Below are 19,975 nucleotides of genomic sequence, written 5' to 3'. Positions count from 1 at the left end.
AGGTCGCTCTGTTCATGCACCCCCTTTAGAATTGTACTGTTTAGTTTATATTGCCTCTCCTCGTTCTTCCTACCAAAATGCATCACTTCGCACTTTTCTGCGTTAAATTTCATCTGCCACATGTCCGCCCATTCCACCAGCCTGTCTCTGTCTTCCTGAAGTCTATCACTATCCTCCTCACTGTTCACTATACTTTCAATTTTTGTGTCATCTGCAAATTTTGAAATTGTGCGCTGTACACCCAAGTCCAAGTCATTAATATATATCAAGAAAAGCAGTGGTCCTAGTACCGACCCCTGGGGAACACCACTGTGTACCTTCCTCCAGTCCGAAAAACAACCGTTCACCATTACTGTATCCATACTGTCACTGTCCCTTTTATTCCATGGGCTTCAACTTTGCTGGCAAGCCTATTATGTACTCCTCCCAGCCCTTCTCACCGCCTCGCTGAGCTTCACACCTTCCGGCGCCACTTTAAACTCTACAAAGAGTTTATTTTTCTCATTGGGGCTCAAGTAGGATCCAACGTAAAAACTAATAAAGAATTGAGGTGAGACATTCCGGCTGTGTTTTAAGATGTTATCCTTAGAGCAAAGAAAAGCATTAATAGAGGTGTTCAAAATCATGAAGGGTTTCGATAAAGTAAATAAAGGCCTTGGATTTTCAGAAGGCCTTTGATAAAAGTCCCACATAAGAGGTTAGTGTGCAAAATTAAAGCACATGGGATTGGGGGTAATATACTGGCATGGATTGAAAATTGGTTAACAGACAGGAAACAGAGAGTAGGAATAAATGGGTCTTTTTCGGGGTGGCAGGCGGTGATTAGTGGGGTACCGCAGGGAGCAGTGCTTGGGCCCCAGCTATTCACAATATATATCAATGATTTGGATGAGGGAACCAAATGTAATATTTCCAAGTTTGCTGACGACACAAAACTAGGTGGGATTGTGAGTTGTGAGGAGGATGCAAAGAGACTTCAAGGCGATTTAGGCAAGTTATATGAATGTATATTTATACACTCGGGGATATATCTGTTTATACACTGTATGGATAGATCTGCGTTTATGTGTTCAACCACAAATGTTTTTCGATGCTTTGGCAACATAAGATGTACCTTGTCATCATGCCAATAAAGCGATTTGAATTGAATTGAGTGGGCAAATACATGGCAGGTGCAGTATAACGTGGATAAATGTGAAGTTATCCACTTCGGTAGGAAAAACGGAAAGGCAGAGTATTATTTAAATAGTGATAGATTGGGAAATGTTGATCTACAAAGGGACCTGGGTGTCCTTGTACACCAGTCACTGAAAGCAAACATGCAGGTGTAGCAAGCAGTTAGGAAGGCAAATGGTATGTTGGTCTTCATTGCAAGAGGATTTGAGTACAGGAGCAAGGATGTCTGACTACAGTTGTACAGGGCCTTGGTGAGACCACACCTGGAGTACTGTGTGCAGTTTTGATCTCCTTACCTAAGAAAGGATATACCTGCCATAGAGGGAGTGCAGCAAAGGTTCACCAGACTGATTCCTGGGATGGCAGGACTGTCGTATGAGGAGAGATTGGGTTGACTAGGCCTTTATTCACTGGAGTTTAGAAGAATGAGAGGGGATCTCATTGAAACGTGTAAAATTCTGACAGGGATAGACAGACTGGATGCAGGGAGGATGTTTCCCCTGGCTGGGGGGTCCAGAACGAGGGGTCAGTCTCAGGATACGGGGTAGGACATTTAGGACTGAGATGAGGAGAAATTTCTTCACTCAGAGGGTGGTGAACCTGTGGAATTCTCTACCACAGAAGGCTGTGAAGGCCAAGTCACTGAATATATTTAAGAAGGAGATAGATTTCTAGACACAAAAGGCATCAAGGGGTATGGGGAGAGAGCGGGAATATAGTATTGAGATAGAGGATCAGCCATGATCATATTGAATGGCGGAGCAGGCTCGAAGGGCCGAATGGCCTACTCCTGCTCCTATTGTTCTATGCTTCTAACTGTATCCAGTGACAGAAGAGGCGGTAACGAGAGGGGGGTAAAAGAACCAGAGGGGGAGATGAGGAGATTTCTTTTTACGCATTTTACAGGAACAGGAGGAGGCCATTCAGCCTCTCGAGCCTGTACCACCATTCGATGAGATCATGGCTGATCTGTGACGTAACTCCATGTACAGGAAACTTTCGATTAACCGGCCACTAAATAACCGGAACGCTCTATCCACCGGCAAAATTCAGGAGTCGGTTCAGGTAACTTTTTTTTACTTTTAGTTACTTTTTTTTACTCATTTGTGGCTGTGCAAGGGTGTAGCTGAAGCTGTTGCTAAGCTACAGAGACGCTTGCAAGTTGTGCCGATTGTTTTGAAGCAGTTGCTAAGCAACAGGGTTTGTTGCTTTAGACGGAGCTCTGAGCTCCCGTATGTTTTAACTATAGCGTTCGGTTATCCGGCATTGTTGATGGACCGGCACCAGGTCGGTCCCGTCCGTGCCGGATACCAGAAAGTTTCCTGTACCCGCCTTTGGCCCATATCCCTTAATACCTTTGGTTAACAAAAATCTATCAATCTCTGATTTAAAATTAACAATTGGACTAGCATCAATTGCCGTTTGCGGAAGAGAGTTCCAAACTTCTACCACGCTTTATGTGTAGAAGTGTTTCCTAATTTCACTCCTAAGAGGTCTGGCTGTAAATTTTAGACTGTGTCCCCTAGTCCTAGAATCTCCAACCAACGGAAATAGTTTCTCTCTATCTACCCTATCTGTTCCCCTTAATATCCTGAAAACTTCAATCAGATCACCCCTTAACCGTCTAAATTCTAGGGAATACAACTCTAATTTCTGTAATCAGTCCTCGTAACTTAACCCTTGAAGTCCGGGTATCATTCTGGTAAACCTGCGCTGCCCTCCCTCCAAGGCCAATATATCCTTCCCAAGGTGTGGGGCCCAGAACTGCTCACAGTGCTCCAGGTGTGGGCTAACCGGGGTTTTGTACAGCTGCAGTGTAACTTCTGACCCCTTGTATTCTAGTCCTCTAGATATAAAGGCCAGCATTCCTTAGCCCTTCTTGATTATTTTCTGTACCCATTCGTCACATTTTAATGATCTACCTGAACCCCCAAGTTTCTTTGGACATCCACTGTTTTTAGCTTTTTATCATTTAGAACGTACCCTGTTCTATCCTTTTTAGGTCCAAAGTGGATGACCTCGCATTTGCCTACAATGAAGTCCATTTGCCACAGTTTTGCCCATTCACTGGAAGTGTGAGGTGAGGCATTTTGGCAGAAGGAACAGGGAGAGGCAATATACTCTTAATGGCACAGTTTTAAAGAGTGTGCAGGGACAGAGGGACCTGGGAGTTAATGTGCATAGGTCCCTGAAGGTGGCAGGACATATTGAGAGAGTGGTTTGCAAAGCATATGGGATCTTGGGCTTCATAAATAGAGGTATTGAGTACAAAAGTGGAGAAGTTATGCTGAACCTTTATAAAGCGCTGGTTAGGCCACAACTGGAGTATTGCGTCCAGTTCTGGTCACCACACTTTAGGAAGGATGTGAAGGCCCTTGAGAGGGTGCAAAGGAGATTTACCAGAATGGTTCCGGGGATGGGGGATTTTAGCTACAAGGACAGGTTGGAGAAGCTGGATTTGTTTTCATTAGAGCAAAGGAGGTTGTGGGGTGATGTGATAGAGGTGTACAAGATTATGATGGGTTTGGATAGGCTGCACGGGGAAAGGCTGTTCCTACTAATTGATGGTACGAGGACTAGGGGACACAGATTTACGGCTTTGGACAAGAGATTCTGGCGGGACGTGAGGAAAATCTTTTTTACACAGCGAGTGGTGAGGACCTGGGATTCACTGCCGACGGAAGTGGTGGAAGCGGAGACACTCAATGTTTTCAAGGGGAGACTGGATAGGCACTCGAGGGAAATAAACTTGCAGGGCTACGGGGATAGAGCGGGGGAATGGGACTGACTGGATTGCTCTACAGAGAGCCGGCACAGACTCGATGGGCCGAATGGCCTCCTTCTGTGCCATTATGACTCTATGACACTTAATCTGTCAATATCCCTTTGTAATTTTATGCTTTCATCTACACTGCCTACAATGCCGCCTATCATTGTGTCATCGTCAAATTTGGATATGTGACTTTCTATGCCATCATCTAAGCCGTTAATAAATATTGTGAATAGTTGAGGCCCCAACACAGATCCCTGCAGGGCACCACTAGTCACATCCTGCCAATTTGAGTACCTGCCCATTATCCCTACTCTCTGTCTCCTGCCGCTCAGCCAATTTCCTAACCAGGTCAGTAATTTGCCCTCGACTCCGTGGGCTTCTACCTGGGATAACAGTCTCTTATGTGGGACTTTATTCAAAGGCCTTCTGGAAGTCCATATAAATAACATCCATACACATTCCCCTGTCCACTACTTCAGTCACCTCTTCAAAAGATTCAATCAGGTTTGTCAGCGTGTTATGATGACCTGTGATGCACTGCCTGAAAGGGTGGGGGAAGGAGATTCAATAGTAACTTTCAAAAGGGAATTGGACAAATACTTGAAGAGAAAAAAATGACAGGGCCGTGGGGAAAGAGCAGGGGAGTGGGATTAATCAGATAGCTCTTTCAAAGAGGCACAGGCACGATAGGGCGAACGGCCTCCTTCTGTGCTGTATCACTCTATGATTCTATGAGAAACATAGAAGATAGGAGCAGGAGAAGGCCATTCGGCCCCTCGAGCCTGCTCCGCCATTCAATGAGATCATGGCTGATCATCCAAATTCAGTACCCTGTCCCTGCTTTCTCCCCATTTCCCTTGATCCCTTTAGCCTTAAGAAATATATCCAACTCTTTCTTGAATATATTTAATAAACTGGCCTCCACCGCCCTCTGTGGCAGAGAATTCCACAGGTTCACCACTCTCTGGGTGAAGAAATTCCTCCTCATCTCTGTCCTAAATGGCTTACCCCTTATCTTTAGACTGTGACCCCTGGTTCTGGACTCCCCGACCATCGGGAACATCCTTCCTGCATCTAGTCTGTCTAGTCCTGTCATAAGTTTCAATGAGATCCCCTCTCATTCTTCTAAACTCCAACGAGTATAAGCCCAATCGACCCAATCTCTCCTCATACGTCATTCCTGCCATCCCAGGTATCAGCCTGGTGAATCTTCGCTGCACTCCCTCCATGGCAAGAACATCCTTCCTCAGATAAGTCGACCAAAACTGCACACAATACTCAAGGTGCGGTCTCACCAAGGCCCTGTACAACTGCAGCAAGACATCCTTGTTCCTGTACTCAAACCCTCTCGCTACGAAGGCCAACATACCATTTGCCTTAACTGCCTGCTGCACCTGCATGCTTACCTTCAGCGACTGGTGCACAAGGACACCCAGGTCTCGTTGCACTTCCCCTTCTCCCAATCTATTGCCGTTCAGATAATAATCTGCCTTTCTGTTTTTGCCACCAAAGTGGATAACCTCGCATTTATCCACCTTATATTGCATCTGCCATGCTTCTGCCGAATCACCCAACCTGTCCAAATCATCCTGGAGTTTCTCGGCATCCTCCTCACAGCACACACGCCCACCCAGCTTTGTGTTGTCTGCAAACTTGGAGATATTACAGCTAGTTCCCTTGTCTAGATCATTAATATATATTGTGAATAGCTGGGGTCCTAGCACCGATCCCTGCGGTACCCCACTAGTCACTGCCTGCCACTCGGAAAAAGTCCCGTTTATTCCAACTCTTTGCTTCCTGTCTGCCAACCAGTTCTCTATCCAAGTCAATACCTTGCCCCCAATCCCATGGGCCTTAACTTTACACGCTAATCTCTTATGCGGGACCTTAACGAACGAGAGTGTGTTCCCAGCTTGTTTAACCATCCCCCCCAACCCCTTCAGATACAGGACTTCAATCTCAGCAAAGTTGTCCATATTGCAACTCGTCTGCAAAGGACAAGGTGGTGGGATGAACAGGCGGGAGACACTTACGCAGCATCAGGAGCACCTTCTGCAGCTCGCCCTGCTTGGCCGAGAGGTACAGCTGTCGAGGGTGAAATCGCAGCTTCTTCCTTCTGAAAGTGAAAGAAAGACTTGCACTTACATACAGCGCCTTTCACGACCTCAGGATGTCCCAAAAGCACTTTGCAGCCAACGAAGTGCCTTCTTGGAGTGGAGTCACTGTTGTAATGTAGGAAATGCGGCAGCCAATTTGCACACAGCAAGCTCCCACAAGCAGCAACGTGATTTTGTGATGTTGATTGAGGGATAAATATTGGCCCAGGACACCGGGGATGTGTTACGTCCACCTGAGACGGGCCCTCGGTTTCTCATCCGAAAGACGGCACCTCCGACAGTGCAGCGCTCCACTGGAGTGCCAGCCTAGATTTTTGTGCTCAAGTCCCTGGAGTGGGACTCGAACCCGCGGCCTTCTGAATCAGAGGCGAGAGAGAGTGCTACCCACTGAGCCACAGCTGTCTGTGTGGGGGGGGGGGGGGGGGGGAAAGGAGATTAAACGCTCAAAATAAAACTCAGCCGCACAAATAACGTCGACATAACACAGCAGAAAATATCAGCACCATCCCCTCGGAGATTTGAGGTAAGGTTTTCTGTCTTCATTAAGATTGTCTGCCCTGTGCAGGTGTCTCTTTGTCCTACGAATGGAGAGTGATCGGCGTAAGCACCATCGGGCGAGCGGGAGGGAGGGCTGCCGGGGACAGCCTGCCTCTCACAGCTGGGCACCAACCCAGCGCCAGATTGGGAGCATGTGAGACAGTAACACTGGCCCCATTTGGGGGCTGATTTCCCTCACACTGGATCCAGTGACAGTAACACTGGCGCCCCCCACCGGGGGTGAATCCCCTCACACTGGATCCAGTGACAGTAACACAGGCCCCTCCTGGGGGGGTGAATCCCCTCACACTGGATCAACTGACAGTAACACAGGCCCCTCCCGGGGGCTGAATCCCCTTGCACTGGATCCAGTGACAGTAACACAGGCCCCTCCCCGGGGGCTGAATACCCTCACACTGGATCCACTGACAGTAACACAGGCCCCTCCCGGGGGGCTGAATCCCCTCACACTGGATCCAGTGACAGTGACACAGGCCATTCCCGGGGGGGGAATCCCCACACACTGAATCCAGTGACAGGAACACAGGCCCCTCCCGGGGGTGAATCCCCCTCACACTGGCCCCTCCCAGGAGTGAATCCCCTCACACTGGATCCAGTGACAGTAACACAGGCCCCTCCCGGGGGCTGAATCCCCTCGCACTGGATCCAGTGACAGTAACACAGGCCCCTCCCGGGGGGCTGAATCCCCTTGCACTGGGTCCAGTGACAGTAACACAGGCCCGTCCCGGGTGGATGAATCCCCACACACTGGATCCAGTGACAGCAACACAGGTCCCTCCTGGGTGGGTGAATCCCCTCACACTGGATCCAGTGACAGTAACACAGGCCCCTCCCCGGGGGGTGAATCCTCTCACACTGGATACACTGACAGTGACACTGGCCCCTCCCAGGAGCTGAATCCCCTCACACTGGATCCACTGACAGTGACACAGGCCCCTCCCAGGGGGCTGAATCCCCACACACTGGATCCAGTGACAGTAACACAGGCCCCTCCCAGGGGGCTGAATCCCCTCACACTGGATCCAGTGACAGAGGCTCCTCCCGGGAGGGGAATCCTCTCACACTGGTCTCTCCCAGGGGTGAATCTCCTCACACTGGATCCAGTGACAGTAATACAGGCCCCTCCTGGGGGGGGTGAATCCCCTCACACTGGATCCACTGACAGTAACACTGGCCCCTCCCAGGAGCTGAATCCCCTCACGCTGGATCCACTGACAGTGACACAGGCCCCTCTCAGGGGGCTGAATCCTCACACACTGGATCCAGTGACAGTAACACTGGATCCAGTGACTGTAACACAGGCCCCTCCGGGGGAGGTGAATCCCCTCACACTGGATCAGACAGTGACAGTGGCCCCACCTGGGGGGGGGGGGGGGGGGTGAATCCTCTCACACTGGATCCAGTGACAGTAACACTAGCTCCTCCCGGGGGGTGAATCCCCTCACACTGGATCCACTGGCTGTAACACTGGCCCCTCCCGGGGGGTGACTCCTCTCACACTGGATCCACTAACAGTGACACAGGCTCCTCCTGGGGGATGAATCCCCTCACATTGGATCCAGTGACAGTAACACAGGCCCCTCCCGGGGGGGTGAATCCCCTCACACTGGATCCAGTGACAGTAACACAGGCCCCTCTCGGGGGGGTGAATCCCCTCACACTGGTTCCAGTGACAGTAACACAGGCCCGTCCCGGGTGGGTGAATCCCCACACACTGGATCCACTGACAGTGACACTGGCCCCTCCCAGGGGGCTGAATCCCCACATACTGGATCCAGGGACAGTAACACAGGCCCCTCCCGGGTGGGTGAATCCCCTCACACTGGATCCACTGACAGTGACACAGGCCCCTCCCAGGGGGCTGAATCACCACACACTGGATCCAGTGACAGTAACACTGGATCCAGTGACTGTAACACAGGCCCCTCCCGGGGAGGTGAATCCCCTCACACTGGATCACTGACAGTGACACAGGCCCCTCCCGGAGTTGATCTCCCTCACCCTGGATCCAGTGACAGTGACAGTGGCCCCACCCGGGGGGGGGGGGGGGGGGGGGGGGGGGTAAATCCCCTCACACTGGATCCAGTGACAGTAACACTGGCTCCTCCCGGGGGGTGAATCCACTCACACTGGATCCACTGGCTGTAACACTGGCCCCTCCCGGGGGGTGACTCCTCTCACACTGGATCCACTGACAGTGACACAGGCTCCTCCTGGGGGATGAATCCCCTCACACTGGATCCAGTGACAGTAACACTGGCCCCTCCCCGGGGGGGGGGGGGGGGTGAACCCCCTCACACTGGATCCAGTGACAGTAACACTGGTCCCTCCCGGGGGGTGAATCCCCTCACATTGGATCCACTGACAGTAACACTGGCCCCTCCCGGGGGGGATGAACCCCCTCACACTGGATCCAGTGACAGTAACACTGGCCCCTCCCGGGGGGTGAATCCCCTCACACTGGATCCACTGACAGTAACACTGGCCCCTCCCGGGGGGGGGGGTGAACCCCCTCACACTGGATCCAGTGACAGTAACACTGGCCCCTCCCGGGGGATGAATCCCCTCACACTGGATCCAGTGGCAGTAACACTGGCTGCTCCCGGGGGGTGAATCCCCTCACACTGGATCCAGTGACAGAGGCTCCTCCCGGGAGGGGAATCCCCTCACACCGGATCCAGTGACAGTAACACTGGCCCCTCCCAGGGGCTGAATTCCTGACCCGGCCTCGCTCTGCGCTCACTTACCTTTCAGTTTGCTGCACCACCAGCCCTTTCTCCAGAGCCTCGCGGCCGGGTCCAGCGGGCAGTCCGACGGCCGACAACAGCTTGCCGGAGCGCAGGGCGACGGAGGGGCCCGAGCTGTCGATACTGTCTGCCGGGGGCTCCAGGCTTGATTTTTTCGCTTCTCCGTTCCCGCTCATTCGGGCACTTTAGGAAAGAACAGGAAAAGGTCCTCAGTGGAGAGATGGCAGCGTCAGGCAGTCTAGAGCGCGAGCTGATCAGAGCCTGGCTCCAAGGCAGCACAGCCTTCACTCCTGACACAGGTACGCCCACCACTCACACACTTACCGCAACGCCAGTCATACCTGGCCCGTTAATATATCAAAAACAACCAGCATTTATATAGCACCTTTAACATAGTAAAAGTCCCAAGGTGCTTCACAGGAGCGATCATCAAACAAAATTTGACGCCGAACCACATAAAGAGATATTAGGGCAGGTGAGAGGTAGTTTCTAAGGAGTGTCTTAAAGGAGGAAAGGGAGGTAGAGAGGCGGGAGATTTAGGGAGGTAATTCCAGAGTTTAGGGCCGAGACAGTTGAAGGCACGGCTGCCAATGTTGGAACGAGTAAAATCGGGGATGTTCAAGGGGCCAGAATAGGAGGAACGCAGCGATCTCGGAGGGTTGTGGGGCTGTAGGAGATTACAGAGGTGGGTGGGGGCCATGGAGGGATTTGAACACAAGGATGAGAATTTTGAAACCCAGTGTCACAGGGTGTGCGGGGGACTCGGTGTCACAGTGCGCGGGGGACTCGGTGTCTCAGTGCGCGCGGGATTCGGTGTCACAGTGTGCGGGGGACTCGGTGTCACAGTGTGCGGGGGACTCGGTGTCACAGTGCGCGCGGGATTCGGTGTCACAGTGCGCGGGGGACTCGGTGTCACAGTGCGCTTGTGGGGCCCACCTTTACACTGGGGTCTCAGTAACCCACGCCCCGTCCAGTAACCCCGCTGCTGCCCACCTGGCGTGTGTGCTGTCCGCTCTTCCATTCATCAGGTGCTCCTGGCTGGGAGGTGCTGGGACAGGCACCATGCTGGACGTGTCAGCTTTGGCCACGGTGATCTCCTGGGCCTCGGAAGCGTCCTCCCCACAGTGCGGGCAGAAGATCATCCCGTTAAGCTGGGAGACGCAGTTCTTGTGAAAGCGATGAGTGATCCTGAAGTCTGGGTGACACTCCAGGAACGATCCCTGCAGAACAGCCCAAAATAAATCACACACTCACTGTGCAAATAGGACTCCAACAGTTCAGATCAAGTTGACTGAAAGCTGCAGATAAACAGAGATATACAAAAATAAAATCTAATGGTCCCTCCCCTTTACGAGGGTGCATCGCACAAGAGGTACTCCAGCCCTACAACCCGCCGAGATGTATGCACTCCTCCAATTCTGGTCTCTTGATTTTAATCACTCCACCATTGGCGGCCGTGCTTTCAGCTGCCTGGGCCCTAAGCTCTGGAATTCCCTCCCTAAACCTCTCCGCCTCTCTCTTTCCTCCTAGAAGACACTCCTTAAAACTACCTTTCGTCTGTCCTAATATCTCCTTATGTGGCTCGGTGTCAAATTTTGTTTGATAACCCTCCTGTGAATTGCCTCGGGACGTTGTACTACGTTAAAGGTAACTTGTTGTTCATCTCTACCTGAATGACTAAAATAAATAATTGTTGCATAATAACAGACTTCAGGCAGGCAAAGAATCCTTACGCCCGCTCGAGCCTGCTCTGCCATTCTGCGGCGAGTGTCTCACCTCCTGACTCCCCAAAGCCTTTCCACCATCTACAAGGCACAAGTCAGGAGTGTGATGGAATACTCTCCACTTGCCTGGATGAGTGCAGCTCCAACAACACTCAAGAAGCTCGGCACCATCCAGGACAACGCAGCCCGCTTGATTGGCACCCCACCCACCACTTTATACATTCACTCCCTCCACCACCGGCGTACCGTGGCTGCAGTGTGTACCATCTACAAGATGCACTGCAGCAACTCGCCAAAGCTTCTTCGGCAGCACCTCCCAAACCCGCGACCTCTACCATCTAGAAGGACAAGGGCAGCAGGCACACGGGAACACCACCACCTCCAAGTCACACACCATCCTGACTTAGAAGTATATCGCCGATCCTTCATCGTCGCTGGGTCAAAATCCTGGAACTCCCTCCCTAACAGCACTGTGGGAACACCTTCACCACACGGACTGTGGCGGTTCCAGAAGGTGGCTCACCACCACCTTCTCAAGGGGCAATTAGTGATGGGCAATAAATGCCGGCCTTGCCAGCGACGCCCACATCCCATAAACGAATTTAAAAAAAGATCACGGCTGATCTTCTACCTCAACTCCACCTTCCCACCCGATCCCCATTACCTTGATTCCCGAAGTGTCTAAAGATCTATCGATCTCAGCCTTGAATAGACTGAACGACTAGGCATCCGCAGCCCTCTGGGGTAGAGAATTCCCAAGATTCACAACCCTCTGAGTGAAGAAATTTCTCCTCATCTCAGTCCTAAATGGTCGTCAGTCCGTCAAACCTGCCCATCCCTTTCACTCTTCTAATACATCTCTATATGGGGAAAGAGAAGGGTTTCGATAGAGTAAATAAGGAGAAACTGTTTCCACTGGCAGGAGGGTCGGTAACCAGAGGACACAGATTTAAAGTAATTGACAAAAGCACCAGGGGGAAAGATGAGAATGTTTTTAACACCAGTTATGATGATCTGGAACGCGCTGTCTGAAAGGACGGTGGAAGCAGATTCAATGACAACTTTCAAAAGGGAATTGGATAAATACTTGAAAAGGAAAAATTGGCCGGGCTGTGAGTAAAGAGCAGGAGGAGTGGGGCTAATTGGAGAGCTCTTTCAAAAGCCGGCACAGGCATGATGGGCCGAATGGCCTTCTCTGTGCTGCATTATCCTACAATATCATTTCTAAAATTGAATTAGTAAAACTGTGAATCATTTCATGCAGTTAAGGTTACTGTCAGCAAGTTACACTGTAGAACCCACTTATAGATTTCTATGTTTAAAACTCATAACTGAATTCTGTTGAAATAAGGTCCTGCTGGTTAGAAATGTCGTCACTTTGATTACAAAACTGCAAATTCTAAAGTCGTTCACCATTTTAATCTTCTGATTTCTGTTCTGTACACGGGTTGGGAGCAGGAATACTCTCCCGAGTTAACTCATTCACCACAAACTGCCTCCACAAGCACGGGAGACTGTCCCGACCTATTCCTTCCTTCACCCTTTCGAAGGTCACACCTCCCCCTTTCTCCCACTGAGAGGGTGAGTGGCCGAGCTGGTCCCGCGGGCATCGGCCCTTCCTGAACCAGCCACTTGGGATGTACAAGATTGATGAAGACTAAGCCTGCTTTATACCTCGGGAAGGGATTCTTGTCTGGGTCTGTGTGTCATGGCTGGGTCTGTCTGGGTCTGTGTGTCATGGCTGGGTCTGTCTGGGTCTGTGTGTCTTGGCTGGGTCTGTCTGTCATGGCTGGGTCTGTCTGGGTCTGTGTGTCATGGCTGGGTCTGTCTGGGTCTGTGTGTCTTGGCTGGGTCTGTCTGTCATGGCTGGGTCTGTCTGGGTCTGTGTGTCATGGCTGGGTCTGTCTGGGTCTGTGTGTCTTGGCTGGGTCTGGCTGGGTCTGTGTGTCATGGCTGGGTCTGTCTGGGTCTGTGTGTCTTGGCTGGGTCTGTCTGGGTCTGTGTGTCATGGCTGGGTCTGTCTGGGTCTGTGTGTCATGGCTGGGTCTGTCTGGATCTGTGTGTCATGGCTGGGTCTGACTGTGTGTGTTGGCTGCGTCTGTGTTGTGAAGGAATAAGCAATATACCTATTCAGAAAAATACACCATTCTATAAAAGAATTCTGACTTTATTAAAACATAACTGGGCTTGAAAATCTAAAAATCTAACAATGGAGAAGCTGTAAACAGCATACTGGCTATTGAGATAAGATAAGTTGTTGACACTGAATCAATAGCCTTATTGAAACAGGAGGTTGGAGGTTCCTGAAAGTCTGAAGCCTTGGAAAGAACACAATGGTATACCCTGTTAAGGTGTTACGAATTACAATTCGGAAAGAAACACATAACATTAAGAAACATATGCCTTCGTGGGAATGGCATCAAGTGGGGGAGGCACCAGCCGTCACATTGTTTTTGTGTTGAACTAGGAGACACGAGTCTGTGTTGCAACCAGCTGAGGTGACTTAAGAATTGCATAAAGACCTTGGTAAGAATGACATCAAATAAATACACCTGCTGTTACATTCAAACACCTAAAGGAGAGACACGAGTCTGCATTGCTACCAGCTGAACTAACTAAGAATAGCATGGGCCAGCAGAAAAATGACTAGAGATAATTAGCTTACATCAGCAGAAAACTTCAAAGGAAATACCACTGCAAAAAGGGTATAAAAATTGAACGTTCAAATGGGATGATAGATTCGCTGTAAAGGGGCAAAGCGATTCTCGGCTTCAGAGGCAAGCTCTGTAAGTCTTCAACTCTTTGTATCTTGGGGATCAAGGTATTGTATTTGATTTTGGTGGATATCCTGGAATAAACTAGCGAAGTTAAGATTTGAGAATAAGGATCTCTGATAATAGAATTGTAAGATTTCTGTTTTTGGAACTGTTAATGTTGCGATTGAACCACCAACTGTAAATTACATGTCGGTTCTGTAATGAAATCTGTTTGTCTTGATCCTGTATTCGTTTTGCACTCATGTATATTACCCTCCCCCACTGTGTATAGTTTCACTTCCTCTTTCCCGACTAACCCGGGAGGTTCCAGGTCTTGGCTCTTGGCTCCGCCCCTGACTTCTCTTACATAAAGATCCCAGGATCTGTATGACTCATTCCTGTGAACCAGTCGGCGTGTTGAGATGTTAGCTCTGATCTTAGTGATTAAAAGCCAACTTCTTTAAGTCTATAACTTCTAGTTTTGTGGTTATTGAAGGCCCATCAATTTTAATCACTAAAGAATACTAGGATGGATCGACTCCTAAAACCAAAGCGTCTGGACTTGGATCCACATTCTGCTGAAGCATCAAATCAATTTGGACACTGGCTCAAATGCTTCGAACTCTTCGCGGGGGCCTCATCCGCTAGCGAGGTAGATAAACTGAGTCTACTGACTACTCGCGTAAGTCATCGGATTTATTCGTTCATCCGGGACGCCACCTCTTACACGGAGGCCATCACTATCCTGAAGGCCCAATACCAGAGGCCGGTAAACGAAGTGTACGCCAGACATCTGCTGGCTACACGCAGGCAGCGACCAGAGGAATCAATGGACGATTTCTTACAGGGCCTAAAGGACCTGGTCCGGGACTGTAACTGCAAGGCCGTGACGGCCAACGCGTACTCTGACGAATTGGTCCGCGATTCCTTCATCACGGGCCTCAAATCGAATTATATCCAGCAGAGACTGCTGGAGGAGGTGGTCCTGGACTTAAAAAAGGCAGTGGCCACTGCGCGATCGCTGGACGTGGCCCAGAAAAACTCTGACTCTTATTCTTCCGGCCATGCGGCCCTCACCGCCTCGTGCGCGTCAAGGGGGCCGCCATCTTGGAATCAGCCATCTTCCCCATCCAGGTCTCAGACCAGCTCTACGCCGCCGGAGTCCCCACACAGAAGTTCACCCAGGAGTCCTACTACAGCGGCAATGTCTTGAGGCCCGAAATGCTACTTCTGCGGCCAGGCCAAGCACCCCAGACAACGATGCCCAGCGAAGGACGCTACATGCTTCAAATGTAAGAAAAAGGGGCATTTTAGCAAAGTCTGCAGGGGGAATCCGATCTCCAACTCCGTCACCGCCTCGTGCGTGCCGTGTGGGCCGCCATCTTGGGATCCGCCATCTTTTCCCGACTCAACGGCCGCCCAGGGCCCAACAGTGGCTTCGATCACGGTGGATCAATCCAGGCCACACCCGTTGACAAAATCCATGATGGACATACAGGTAAACGGGAATTTAACGAAATGTTTAATTGACTGTGGGAGTACCGAGAGTTTTATCCACCCTAGCCTGGTACGGCGGCACTCATTAACGGTAACCCCTACACGGAGCAGAATTGCTATGGCTGCTAAGCCCCACACTTCGGACATTTTGGGCTACTGTGTGGTAACACTGACTGTAAAAGGCACGGACTACAAGGATTTTAAACTCCTCGTGATGCCAGAACTCTGTGTTAATGTAATCTTGGGCCTGGACTTCCAGTGCCACCACGAAAGTGTCACGCTAGCATATGGCGGGTCCCAGCCGCCACTCACAGTCTGTGGCCTATCAACCTTAAAAACCAGCCCGCCCTCTTTATTCGCTAATCTCGCTCCGAACTGTAGGCCCATAGCGACCAAAAGTAGACGGTACAGTCTGGAAGACAGACACTTTATCAAGGCGGAAGTGGACAGACTCCTGCGGGAAGGCATTATTGAATGCAGTACCAGCCCGTGGCGTGCCCAAGTAGTCATAGTTAAAAATAGCGAAAAGAAACGGATGGTAATTGACTACAGCCAGACTGTTAATATTTATACCCAGCTGGACGCCTACCCTTTACCCCGCATATCAGAAATGGTCAACCAGATTGCGCAATACCGAGTCTTCTCGACTATCGACCTCAAATCCGCATATCACCAGCTCCCCATTAGAACAGAGGACCGCCCATACACCGCCTTCGAGGCGAACGGGCGCCTCTACCATTTTCTCAGAGTGCCCTTCGGGGTAACAAATGGGGTCTCGGTCTTCCAACATGAGATGGACCGCATGGTTGACGAGAATAAACTACAAGCTACCTACACCTATCTGGACAATGTCACTATCTGCGGGCACAACCAGCAAGACCACGATCTAAATCTTGCGAGATTTTTAAAAACTGCCCTAAAGCTGAATCTAACCTACAACGAAGACAAATGTGTCTTCAACACAACCCGTCTCTGTATCCTCGGCTGTGTGGTGGAAGATGGGGTAATTGGACCGGACCCTGACCGATTACGCCCCCTAAAGGAACTGCCCCTGCCACACAATCCCAAAGCTTTAAAAAGGTGCCTGGGATTTTTTTTGTATTATGCCCAATGGGTGCCCAATTACTCTGATAAGGCCCGACCCCTCATTAAATCGACGTCCTTCCCACTATCAGCTGAAGCTCGGGAGGCTTTCACCAGTATTAAACAGGACATTGAAAGGGCTGCAGTGTGTGCAGTGGACGAATGCATTCCCTTTCAAGTCGAAAGCGATGCGTCAGACTTTGCCTTAGCTGCGACCCTCAATCAGGCTGGGAGACCTGTGGCCTTCTTCTCCCGAACCCTTCAGGGACCTGAAATCAGGCACTCTTCTGTCGAGAAGGAGGCACAGGCTATAGTGGAGGCAGTGCGGCACTGGAGACACTACCTAGCCGGCAAACGTTTCACCCTGCTCACCGACCAGCAGTCGGTGGCTTTCATGTTTAATAACAAACAAAGGGGGAAAATCAAGAATGACAAAATACTCAGGTGGAGGATCGAACTATCCACGTTCGACTATGATATTATGTACAGGCCGGGAGCCCTTAATGAACCCCCAGACGCCCTATCGCGGGGAATGTGTGCCAGCATTCATACGGACAAATTACAGGGTCTCCACAACGACCTCTGTCACCCAGGGGTCACCCGACTATACCATTTTATAAAGTCCCGTAATCTGCCCCACTCCATCGAGGAGGTCAGGGCAATGACCAGAGCCTGCCGCATCTGTGCGGAATGCAAGCCTCGTTTCTACAGGCCTGACCGTGCACACCTTATCAAAGCCACACGGCCATTCGAGCGCCTAAGTCTGGACTTCAAGGGACCCCTTCCCTCTGCCGCCCGTAACGTATACTTCCTCAATATCATTGATGAATATTCCCGCTTCCCCTTCGCCATTCCCTGCCCAGACATGACCAGTGCCACGGTCATCAAGTGTCTCTGTAATCTATTCTGCATGTTTGGCATGCCGAACTACATACACAGCGATAGGGGAACGTCATTCATGAGTGACGAGCTGCGCCAGTTCTTGCTCTCGAAGGGGATAGCCACTAGCAGAACCACTAGCTACAACCCCCGGGGTAATGGGCAAGTGGAAAGGGAGAATGCTACTGTTTGGAAGGCTGTCACGTTAGCCTTAAAGTCAAAAGGCCTTCCGAACTCCCGCTGGCAGGAAGTCCTCCCAGACGTGCTCCACTCCATAAGGTCTCTGTTATGTACTGCCACTAACGCTACCCCTCACGAAAAGATGTTCGTTTTCCCCCGGAAATCCACCTCGGGCATATCTCTACCCGCGTGGCTGACGTCTCCGGGGACAGTACTATTGCGGAAGCACGTGAGAGGCCATAAAATGGACCCCCTTGTGGAAAAGGTACAGCTCCTCCATGCAAACCCTCAGTACGCCTATATCGAATAAGAGGACACTGTTTCCATAAAAGACCTCGCTCCCTCGGGGAGCGGAGAGAACGATGGGAGACTACCCGATGAAGACCTACACTACAAAGAGACAGGACACCCAGAGGTATCAATACCCAACTTTAACCTGGAGGACACTGCAGATAACCTGGAAGACACTGCGGAGGCCCGGACAGCGGAGGAACCAGAATCCACTCCCCTAGAGGCACCCCAACCGGCTTTGCGCCGATCACTGAGAACTGCAAAACCTCCTGACAGACTCACTTATACCAACTTTTAAGAAACATCACCCCGATGCACTAAATCTATAGAAGGGGTGAATGTAATGAAATCTGTTTGTCTTGATCCTGTATTTGTTTTGCACTCATGTATATTACCCTCCCCCACTGTGTATAGTTTCACTTCCTCTTTCCCGACTAACCTGGGAGGTTCCAGGTCTTGGCTCCGCCCCTGACTTCTCTTACATAAAGATCCCAGGATCTGTATGACTCATTCCTGTGAACCAGTCGGCGTGTTGAGTCATAGAGTTTTACAGCACAGAAAGAGGCCCTTCGGCCCATCGTGTCTGCGCCGCCCATCCATCCCTGTCCAGTCTAATCCCATTTTCCAGCATTTGGTCCATAGCCTTGTATGCAATGGCATTTCAAGTGCTCATCTAAATGCTTCTTGAATGTTGTGAGGATTCCTGCCTCTACCACCCTTTCAGGCAGTGAGTTCCAGATTCCAACCACCCTCTGGGTGAAAAAGTTCCTCCTCAAATCCCCTCTAAATCTCCTGCCCCTTACCCTGAATCTATGCCCCCTTGTTATTGACCCCCCTACTAAGGGGAAAAGTTCCTCTTTATCTACCCTATCTATGCCCCTCATCATTTTGTACACCTCAATCAGGTCCCCCCTCAGCCTTCTTTGCTCCAAGGAAAACAACCCCAGCCTGTTTAGTCTTTCTTCATAGGTGAGGCGCTCCATCCCAGGTAACATCCTGGTGAATCTTCTCTGCACCCTCTCCAAAGCAATCACATCCTTCCTATAGTGAGGCGACCAGAACTGCACACAGTACTCCAGCTGTGGCCTCACCAGCGTTTTGTACAGCTCCATCATAACCTCCCTGCTCTTATATTCTATGCCTCGGCTAATGAAGGCAAGTATCCCATATGCCTTTTTAACCACCTTATCTACCTGTTCCGCTGCCTTCAGGGATCTATGTACATGTACACCAAGGTCCCTCTGACCCTCTGTACTTCCTAGGGTCCTACCACTCATTGTGTATTCCCTTGCCTTATTTGTCCGTCCAAAATGCATCACCTCGCACTTTTCAGGGTTAAATTCCATTTGCCACTTTTCCGCCCATCTGACCAACCCGTTTATATCGTCCTGTAGCCTGAGGCTTTCCTCCTCGCAATTTACCACCCCACCAATTTTCGTGTCATCTGCGAACTTACTGATCATACCTTTTACATTCTCATCCAAATCATTTATGTAGATCACAAACAACAAGGGACCCAGCACCGATCCCTGAGGTACCCCACTGGACACAGGCTTCCAGTCACAAAAGCAACCTTCGACCATCACCCTCTGCCTCCTGCCACTCAGCCAGTTTAGGATCCAACGCGCCAAGGCACCCTGGATCCCATGGGCTCTTACCTTCTTGACCAGTCTCCTATGCGGGACTTTGTCAAAAGCTTTACTAAAGTCCATGTAAACCACATCCACAGCATTTCCCTCATCCACCCCCCTAGTCACCCCCTCGAAAAATTCAATCAGATTTGTCAGACATGATTTACCCTTGACAAAGCCATGCTGACTATCCCCGATTAATCCATGCCTCTCCAAGTGGAGACTAATTTTGACCCTCAGAATTTTTTCCAATAATTTCCCTGCCACAGATGTTAGGCTCACTGGCCTGTAATTCCCTGGTTTATCCCTGCTACCCTTCTTGTATAATGGTACTACATTAGCTGTTCTCCAGTCCTCTGGTACATCCCCTGTGGCCAGAGAGGTTCTGAAAATTTGTGTCAGAGCCCCTGCAATCTCCTCCTTTGCCTCCCACAGCAGCCTGGGATACATCTCGTCCGGGCCTGGGGATTTATCCACCTTTTGGCCTGCTAAAACCGCGAGCACCTCCTCCCTCTCGATGCTAATATGTTCAAGTATGTCACAGTCCCCTTGCCCGATTTCTA

The 19,975-nt window shown here is 50.5% G+C and overlaps 1 protein-coding gene across 1 annotated transcript in view; it reads right to left on the bottom strand.

The window, feature by feature from the left end:
• LOC147080927 (histone-lysine N-methyltransferase EHMT2-like) overlaps nucleotides 1-19,975 on the bottom strand; it is a 63,388-nt gene that overhangs the window by 11,877 nt on the left and 31,536 nt on the right. The window contains exons 3-5 of the mRNA XM_085981021.1: nucleotides 10,365-10,591; nucleotides 9,372-9,554; nucleotides 5,983-6,065 (exon numbers count right to left, since the gene is read on the bottom strand). Coding sequence (XP_085837147.1) covers nucleotides 5,983-6,065; nucleotides 9,372-9,554; nucleotides 10,365-10,591 — 493 coding nt within the window. The remainder of the gene's footprint in view (nucleotides 1-5,982; nucleotides 6,066-9,371; nucleotides 9,555-10,364; nucleotides 10,592-19,975) is intronic.

Source organism: Somniosus microcephalus, unplaced genomic scaffold (assembly GCF_052327205.1).
Source record: "Somniosus microcephalus isolate GS21.2 unplaced genomic scaffold, FLI_Smic_1.0 scaffold973, whole genome shotgun sequence".
Classification (NCBI taxonomy): domain Eukaryota; kingdom Metazoa; phylum Chordata; class Chondrichthyes; order Squaliformes; family Somniosidae; genus Somniosus; species Somniosus microcephalus.
This window is presented reverse-complemented; position numbering and strand designations above follow the sequence as displayed.